At 42.0% G+C, this 9873-nt stretch overlaps 1 protein-coding gene across 1 annotated transcript in view; it reads left to right on the top strand.

The window, feature by feature from the left end:
• The first annotated feature begins 875 nt into the window (after window positions 1-875).
• The window catches only part of MSH2 (mutS homolog 2), a 45935-nt gene continuing 36937 nt past the window's right edge, over window positions 876-9873 (top strand). The window contains exons 1-6 of the mRNA XM_050972490.1: window positions 876-1119; window positions 3369-3523; window positions 3917-4195; window positions 4519-4665; window positions 5680-5829; window positions 7978-8111. Of these exons, the coding sequence (XP_050828447.1) occupies window positions 900-1119; window positions 3369-3523; window positions 3917-4195; window positions 4519-4665; window positions 5680-5829; window positions 7978-8111 (1085 nt within the window). The 5' untranslated portion in view covers window positions 876-899. The remainder of the gene's footprint in view (window positions 1120-3368; window positions 3524-3916; window positions 4196-4518; window positions 4666-5679; window positions 5830-7977; window positions 8112-9873) is intronic.

Here is a 9873-nt window from a genome sequence, read left to right as displayed (position 1 = left end):
ACTTGTTTTTAAAAGTTTTAAAGTTTAACAGTAATAAAATGGTTATAAAAATAGCGATTTAATTAGAGTAATAATAGTTTGGACAATTTGGATTAGGACAATATGACACAACAGAAACAAAGTGTTACGGATGTCCAGGTACCTTTTTCTGGGCAGCATAAGCCCGAAAAAGGACACAAGTTAACAGAGGATTAACCCTTAAAAACAATAGTCTGTTGAATATTCATACACTTCAGACATGATGTATAAATTCCATTCAAACAAAGAATTCAGTCTGGTCAGTGTCAGCTTCTTCCTCTGAATCCTAACGGCATCTTCATGACTGAGCATCAAGAAGAAGTTAGTTTCTTCTGATAATGGGACAATAAATTCTCTTTCTCTGAAAGATTTAGGTGTCCTGTGGCTGCTATCTCGGTGCAAGTACCTCATTCCATTCTTAAAAAAATATCCCACATGCATAGGTCTTATTTTAACTACAAAAGTTACCTTTTAACTACAAATCTACATTTACCATTCTATTTAAATGTTAATACAGCACTACTAATCAATACAACATAATACATATAGTAAATATCTGCGTAGAGCCATATAATGTGCACTTTTCACAATTCTGTAATGCCGAGATGAATTTCGGCAGCACGGAGCCCCGGCCATGCGGCACCGGCGTTGCCAAGGCAGCGGCGGCGCTCCGGGCGGGCCGCGCCTGCGCACTCCCGCAACGCGGGCGGCTCGAGAGCGGGGCGGGCGTGACGCGCGGAGCGGGACCCTCAGCGATTGGGCGGGGCGGGCGTGACGCCAGGCGCGGACCGCGCAGCGATTGGGCGCCGCTGCCGGCGCGCCGGCGCGCGCGAGGCGTGCTTGGCGGGAGGCGGCGGCCGGCGCGGCAGCGGCGGCACAAGATGGCGGTGGAGCCGCCGCGGGAGGCCGTGTGGCCCGAGGGCGCGGGGGCCGAGGCGGGCTTCGTGCGCGCCGTGCTCTCGCTGCCCGAGAAGCCCGACACCACCGTGCGCTTCTTCGAGCGCGGCGACTACTACACGGTGCACGGCGCGGACGCGCGGCTGGCCGCCCGCGAGCTCTTCCGCACCCGCGCCGTCATCCGGCAGCTGGCGGGGGCACCGGGTGGGTGCGGGCGTGCGGGGGAGCCCCGGGAGCGGGCCCTGAGGGAGGGACGGACGGACGGACGGACGGACGGACAGCGGCGGGCGAGGGGGGCCGCCTGCACCAGGCCTGGCTGAGGCAGGCCGCGGGGAGAGCGGAGGGAGGTGGCGGTGGTGGCCCCTGGATGCTCCGGATAGTCCTTGGAATCCCCGGGAGGCCCTGGAACCCCCCGGGAGGCCCTGGCAGACAGTGCCCCTTGGCAAGGCCGAGGCCTGCGGGTGTCACAGGGATCGGGCTCACAGTGGCATTGCGGGGGTGGCGTGGGCTCTGGCTGGGGCCGGCCAGGGCGGGCGGTGCTGCCGGTCCCTTCCCGCCCTCCCGGCGCGGATGGATGCGGGAAGGGGGATGCTGAGAGGTGTCCGTGTCCCGGTGTCCTGTCTGGTTCATGGAGCCGGGAATCACTGAGGGAAGTTCTTCACTTTCACATGTTTCTTTGTGTTTCATAAGATTTCCTTTCCATCCACCCCGCTGCTTTTCGTTTATCAGTTGGTATAAGGCAGTGCAGCTTGCAGATGTGGATGTAAGAGCATCAAGATAAATTATCTGGTCAGAAGGTACAACCTTAGTATTAGCCTTAATCTCGAGGAGCACAGTGTTGTGTTATTGAGTTATTGTGTTATCTGAGTTATTGACTCAGATTTTGCAAAATAAACTTCTTTTAATGAATAATTTTCGGGTTTTTTTTGCATGAGCAACAGTATTAAAAACATGACATTCTCATATGCTTTTTCCTTTCTGTTGTGACTGATGAGGTCACAGGTAAAAAACCCCAACATTTAAATACCCCAGCTCTCCCCAAAGCTTGATGTGTCTTCCATCAGTATTATTGTTGTATTCAATTTAGAAGTTATTTTGCAGGTGTAATCACCAGTATTATTGTTGTAACCCATTTAGAAGTTATTTTGCAGGTGTAATCACCTACCAGCTCCAGTTTTAAACCCTCTAAACCCTTTTGTACCATATCCAGCTAATAGCATAAAACTGTACTTGTTGCTTTCAGGATGATTTTGAAGTACACATGAAATTCAGCGGCTCCCCACCCCCTGCTAGTGTATTGTATTGTTTCAACTGAAAAAATAGGAAAAATTGTACTTTGTTGGGACAGTTATACAGTGGGAAAGAGAATATAAATGTAAAATGAGGGTTTCTTTACCTGTTTCAAAAAAATCTTACTAGACGTTTGAGGAAAGGAAATGAAAAAATCCTATTTAAAATAAATCCATAAGTTCCTATTGGTGTGGAAGTTTGCTGTTTTACATCTTTGATGGAAAGGGAGGAAGAACCTCAGATGTGGTTAAGGCGTGCTGCTAAAAGGGAGATGTGGTACTCTCTGGTGCTTGTGCTTACTTGGTGTCTAACTCCAATGTATCTGATGCCAGTCTGAGTTATTTCCACCTCCCAGCCTGGCAGAAAGTTTAGTGTACTCACCTGAAATCCCCATTTGCTCACCAGTGGAATTGCCTTGTTCTGTGAGTAGGCTGCTGCTGGAGTTGGGGAGGTAGAAGTGCTGTTGCTCCTCTGGGCAGCTGCGTGGAATTAAATTTGTTCAGCTGCATCATCTGCTTGCACTTACAGGAGCAGAAGCAAGAAATTTGTCAATTAGGCACTTTCTAAGTTAGCTTTTAATGTGAACTTAATTTTTTTTGATGATATGTTGTTTTTACTGGATAAATTATGATAAAAGGGGAATGTCTTGGCACAGATGTTATGTGAGTGTAATAGGGTGGCAGTCTTTTCTGCCAACAGAAGCTGCTTTTCCAGGAAAAAAAAGATGTACAGCAGGATAACCTGTAGCAGACTTCTGGTCCTCATTAAATCAAAATGTGTGAAATATTAAATAATAAACCAAGTCAAGAATATTGTGAGAGGGGAAGGGTGAGAGGAACATATGCCTTTGTAGATATTAACGTGAATATTATACATTTTATATTATACTATATTACATGTATATTATTAAGTGAAATTAGGAATTGAACATTGTTTTTATTTGGGGAGAGAGTATGCTTTCTTCATTACTGTTAACCAGTTGAATGTTGTGGATTTGTGTCGTTTCATGGATTCTACATGTTTGTTTCTTTGATGTTAAGACAGTGTCTTCTGAAGGCTGTTCTTGGGGATTTTGGTTACAGAAAATAAGAAAATAAGCTTTATGAACAAATTCAGCTATCTCATAATTTTCTTTTCTTTTTTTTTTTTTTTTTTTTTGATAGGAACTGAGAAGCTTGAGAGTGTTGTGCTTAGTAAAATGAACTTTGAATCTTTTGTGAGGGACCTGCTTCTGGTTCGTCATTACAGAGTTGAAGTTTACAAGAACAAAGCAGGAAGCAAATCTGTCAAAGAAAATGACTGGTATTTAGCTTACAAGGTACAATTTTCAACTTTCCTTTATAGTTGTGAGATGAAAGAAAAAAGCCCCATTGCTTTTTTGGAGTTTTGGGGTTTTGAGGGACTGATGATGAAAAATCACACCTGTTATGTATTGTTGATATAGCTGTTGTACATATCACTGTATTTTCTACTGCTCTAAGGCTGAAAGAGCTTACCCTGTGTCTTTTCCCTAGGTTGGGAAATAAAGGAAACCTGAAGTGCTTTCCTCTGTGTAGGTCTTATATAAAATTCAAATGGTAAAAAATCCAGGATAGCTGTGTATTTTATATGAATGGACTGTGCAGTACTCAGTTTTATCAGTTGTTATTTTGAAAGGAAAAAAGTGTGCATGTACAATTCTTTTAATAAGCATTTGTCTTTTTCTAAATAGGGTTCTCCAGGAAATCTTGCCCAGTTTGAGGAAGTTCTCTTTGCCAACAATGACATGTCCACAGCCATTGGGGTTGTGGGGGTGAAGCTGTCTGCTGCTGATGGACAGAGGGTAGTAGGAGTGGGCTATGTCGACACTACACTGAGAAAATTGAGTGTTTGTGAGTTCCCAGATAATGATCAGTTCTCCAACCTTGAAGCTCTACTGGTTCAACTGGGCCCGAAGGAGTGTGTGCTGCCAGGAGGAGAGACTGCAGGAGAGATGGGGAAACTCAGACAAGTAAGGGAGCCACTGTGGCTGACAGACAGAACCTCTAAAAAGCTCAGTTCTGGGTTTTTAGCCAGGCTCTGATTTGTGGAAAACCTAAGGACCAATATCTTAATTTGAGCAAATTTTGATTTATGTGTATTATGTATTTATAAATGTATTATTTGTTGATTTATTTGCCCCTTAATCAACAAAAGTTCTAAAATCTTGTCTGTCATTCCTCTCTCTGTAGCCTTACAGTATATAAGTATCACTTCAGGGTTTTCTTCTATGTGGTCAACATCTGTCTCTTAAATATTGAAATTAATGGATAACTGTGTGTTTGTGATCAACAGGTCATTCAGAGGGGAGGAATCCTGATTACAGACAGGAAGAAGGCAGATTTCACAACAAAAGATATTGTTCAGGATCTCAATCGCTTGTTGAAATCAAAAAAGGAAGAGCAGCTGAACAGTGCAGCGCTGCCAGAGATGGAAAAGCAGGTGAGCAGTGTTCAATGTGCCTCTCTTTCTAAAAAGTGGAGTGGTGTGTGCACCTGATGTGTGCTGATATCCTTCACATTCTTGCTGAAGTGTTCAGCAGTTCTGTTCAGCTTGGTCTGTGTCAGAGCTGTATACCAGGGGTCCTGGAAGAAGTGGAAAAACCATTCACTTATGGCTTTAAAGGAGAAACTCTAATAGGTAAGCAAATAGGCTGCAGGAGAGGTGCCTCCTGTTCATAATCTATCTAGCCTAAGGACTGAAATACAATACTCTGGTTATTTTGCATGACAGGAGAATTGGTATTTGAAAACAGAGTAATGTTTATGATAATATTTTTGTGTTGTCTTACGGCTTAAGTATATGATTTAGTGCCTGCATGTTTGTTCTTAGCTGCAAACAAGAGGCAATTTGTTGAGATAAACAAGTTTGAAAATGCCCCTCACTGCTGATGCTCACTGCAGGTGTAAGGTTCACAATTATCCTCCCTTAATGTGTCATTTCATAACAGATTAGAGTTGTTTGAAGTGTGTTGCAGCTGAACAAGTCAGTCATGCTGCTGCCTCTCTTGTGTGCTGGCACTCAGCAGTGCTGTGCAGTGAGTCAGAGCAGATGCTTGTTCTGGCTGAAAACTAACCCTGAAACCATGTCCTGAGATGATCCAGCATATCTCATTGATCTGTGCAGCATAACTTGTTTGTGTTCCTGAGCTGGAAGCATCCTGATAACAGCTTTGGGAAGCTGGCAAGGTGTGCAACTTCACATTTTGTTGATCAGATTATGCAGATGGCTCGTGTGTTGTTCTTGCACCTGCCTAGAAAGACGCTGCGGTGCCGTAGAACGTCCCTATGGAAATGAAGTCTTGTCAAACAGGATGAGTCTCTCATAGCCCTGCCAGAGTTGGCATGGCTCAAAGTCTTCCCCAGCTGTAATTTTCTAGGAGCATTTATCAAATCCTCTTGGATTCATGAGTGTTTCTAACTAGAATGTGATGTGGTTTTTTTAAAACAATTTCAGGTTGCTGTTTCATCTTTGTCAGCTGTTATCAAGTTTTTGGAGCTGCTGTCAGACGAGTCTAATTTTGGACAGTTTGAACTGACTACATTTGATCTTAGTCAATATATGGTTCTAGACAATGCAGCTGTTCAAGCCCTCAACCTTTTTCAGGTAAGAAATACCTACTTGACTTAGTAATTGGTTTACAAAATACTTAATTACTTAGCTGCTTGATAATGAGCCTGACTAACCAATTGGAATTCCCCAGATCCTGATTAATGGCAACTTCTACATTTTAGGTTTGTTCTCAGTTACTCTCCTGCAATGTGTGTTGTAAACATTTAGATACTTTTACCACCTTTTTAATTTTTGTTTCTTGTTGGTTTATTTTAAATGTAGAAGGAGAGAGAGGATCATCAAGGAGGTAGGAAGTGGCCACAGTAGTGCTGTTCTTGGGAAAAGAATGCAAACCTCAGATGGTGTTGCTGGAACATGTAACACATGACAGGAGCAATGCCACTGGTGTCAGGAAGGGAGGGCTGGCAGTGAACAGGACAGTACGTGAGAACATTCTGAAAACGCCATGTCTTGTTAACTGTCATGTTTTGATGTCAGTTTTACCTGTTTTACACACATTTTCTACAAATCCAGACAGATTGACAGACACCTTCATACCTCCTGCCAAGTCTGCTTTTCTGCTTTGCCCATTTCTGCAGTTAGAGGAAAGCATGGACTCAAAGTGTTATGTTGTATCAGCTTTTCTCCTCTGTTTCCACATTAGTAAGCCCTTCTTAATAATCTTGCTTGGACCTAATCTGCTTGCATTTCAGATTTATAGGAAGATAACACAGATTATGGCCCCTTACTTTGGAGGAATTTCTGCAGGAAAACAGAGCACATATTCAGCATCTGAGCTAGTTAGCCCCTGAAGAGAGGTTCTGAATTTTTTCAATTCTTTTTTTAATTTCCTGCTGCTGTGTGCCTCTCTAGGGAATGAAGCAAAAATGACATTTCTTCCCAAGCTTTATGGAGGGTGTTCTAGGAAGTTCTGTTTTAGCCACATTCCTTTACAAGTCCTTGCAGGTGTTACTTGTTTTGTGATAGGAGGTATGCTGCTGTGTCTTCAGGGGCTGTTGTGAGCCTTGGAACAAAGGTTTTTCCGTGGAGCAGGAAGGTGCCTGCATGGTAGGATGTGTGTGTGGTTTTTGGACAGCAGTAAAGCAAAGTCAAATTATTTTGTAATTTGAGTTGCTCTGTGAGGTGTGCAGGTAAAGATCTTATGGTGCAGCAGATGCAGTTGGTGGTATGGAATGTACTGTACCTTAAACATTGGATGTGCTGAAGTAGATAATTTGTGTATAATAAAGGTATGTATTCTGTGACTCTTCCTTACATTCAGAAGTTTTTAGTATGTCATACTGCCCAGTACACTGAGAATAGGCCCATACACTTTAGATATTAGATATTCCAGGGGCTGAATGTGTCAGTATTGCTTCTCATGGCATTCATTTCCTGTTGTTGTGACTCCAGTTCTACATACAGGAGCATCCAGACCTGCTCCAGGTTGAATGCTTGCCTGCTGTTTTAAATGCAGCTTTTCTTGTGTGGAGGGGGTTGAGATTTTAATTTCAAAGTCAAGAGTTGAAACAAGCTTGTTTGTTCAGTATTAACCAAAATTTTTGCTTTGTAGTGTTGGTGTGAAAACCAAATCAAACCACAACAAAAATGCCCAAAAGGCTGTCTGGAGTCCAGCTAATACTAAACCTGGATTATGGGTAATGAACTGTAATTTGAACAGAGCTAAGTTTAGAGATGTTTATAGCACTGCAGAGATGATCTGGGGAAGACTAAGAGAATTCAAGTAACTGTTCTTCCCCATTGCCTGATTCTGTTGTGTTGTTCCCCCCCCCCCACCCCAGCAACCCCAAAGTTCTCAAACCAAACCTCTCGAACTCAAGTCCTGTTTCTTGCTGCTTTTTTGTGATGGACAGGGCCCCTAATTTTTGACCTTAAGAAGAGCAAACTAGCAAATATGTAGATGTATTTCCACTTTTGCTACTCAAAGTGCAAACTGCCCCATGACTAGGTACACTTTTAACTTTGCTGTGCAGTCAGGATTGGTTCCAAAATAGACAATCCCATATTTCAGGGAACAGAGTGTAAGTACTTTAATGCTGCACTGTTTCATTTACCATTTTTGGTGGGTGCCAAGTTTAATGGAAAAAAAGGCATATTCTGTTTCTAAATAGCTGTGTGTCATTCACTGGGTGTCAGTAAACTTCAGTAACTATTTTTTTTCCTTTTTCTCATTTTTTCCAGAGTTCTGTGGAAAATGCAAATACTGCACAGTCTCTTGCTGGTTTACTGAATAAATGCAGAACCCCTCAAGGACAAAGACTAGTTAATCAGTGGATCAAACAACCACTTATGGACAAGACCAGAATTGAAGAGAGGTAACAATATTATGTGTTTAATAGACTTAAACACATTAGTAACTATTTTATATAAGGCCCTTTCTTTTAAGCACAGAATACTACAACCAAGAAATAGTAGTGGTTGGAGTCTTTTGTGTGCTACCCTGTAATGCATTGCATTTAGAGCAGAATATATTTTTCCTTGAGATGCAAATTGACAGGTTACTGTTAAAGTAAATGCTTTCTACAATTATACATTTTAAAGAGGAGGTACAATATGTTTAGATGATCTGAATGATGCTGTGCTACAGGCTAAGGCAGTGCAGCAGCCACTTACTGACTTTGTTCATATAAAAAAGCTCAGTCTGTATAATAATATTTTGATGCCACTTCAAGTTTACCAGTTAAAAAAACAAAAATTAACAAAACACCCAAACAATTAAGCAGTTGTGATCTCTTCCTGTTCCCAGAAGAAAGCTACTTCTGCTTACAGTAGGTCACTCTAATCATGCCTAGATACTGTGGGGGCTTTTTCTTCCTTGCCCTTTGATCTTGCCCTCTGTCACATTGTGGCTGCCCTGCTGGTAGATAACAGTATCAGTTGATAAGAAGCCTTAGAGAATCTGGTAAACCTCTGCTGAGAATGCACAGATTATTCTCAACCCTTCAGACAGGAAAACTGCAAAGGCTGTGTTCCTACTGTGTGTGTTTGTCTTGAGTATGTTCACCATGCAAATACAAGTTACACATTTTTTTAAACTACTCCTATATATACTGTATTTTAATGATCTAAACCCAAATTTCATGCAGCTCTAGCAATCAGCACTACAAAATATGTGTTAAAGTGTATCTTGACAAAGCAGAAGAGACTGGAAAATTGAGTTTAACTTTGATAGATTCTCTAAGGCTCATATTTCAGGTAATGCATTGCAGATATGTCTGTATATGCTGTTGGGCACAGATCCCTACTACCAAAAAAAGAAATCTTGGCTTGGATGTGCTGATATTTAAATAAGTTATGCAAAGAGTAGTTGTTTAAGTCCAGCTGGCACTAAACACAGAGCTGCCTGCTCACCTCCCTGGTAGAATGGGGAGGAGAGGCAAAACCCAAAACACAGCACTGCACCGGCTACTGAGAAAAAATAAACTCTGTGCCAGCCAAAATCAGGATGATAATTTTATGTCTAGATTTCTAGAGACTGAATTGTTCTGCTTCTTTTCAACGAGTTTTTCCACTTTTCCTCATCATTTGCAGGATGGTGTGTAGTAACTTGATCAGGGCCCACTTAGAAATGTTAACGTGACACTGAAATATTTGTTCCCAGGTTTGTTGAATGCTGTATGTTACTTCTGCATGTGACACAAAAGCTTTCATTGTTGGTTCTTGACTAAGTACCCAAGATCATCTGTGTCTGTCAGTTTTGGATCCTAATATCTGAACCAAATTTAATTTTATCATTGTGTGGTTTTTAAAATTCTGAAAGTTAGAACTCCCATATTGTAATTTTCTTATGTCAATGTAAACATTAGAAATCTTAACTTTTTTGTGACACGTTTGCTTATTACTGTACATCAGAAATCTTCCAGGTTTGGAAGAGACAGTGTTTTCTTTATAAAACTGGAGTGGAGCTGTAGGCAAAAAATGTAACTTGACCTGTTTTGTAGTTACTGTCACCTCTGTGTTTTGTGTTGTGATTCTCTGGCTGATGTTGGCTGCATGTAGGAAGAGGTGTATTTAAAGGAGGAGGGGAGTAATTAAATGGAGTTAAGCTCTTAGTGAAGCTTGTAAAGGTCAGTATAT

This window comes from Serinus canaria, chromosome 3 (genome assembly GCF_022539315.1).
Source record: "Serinus canaria isolate serCan28SL12 chromosome 3, serCan2020, whole genome shotgun sequence".
Lineage (NCBI taxonomy): Eukaryota > Metazoa > Chordata > Aves > Passeriformes > Fringillidae > Serinus > Serinus canaria.
This window is presented reverse-complemented; position numbering and strand designations above follow the sequence as displayed.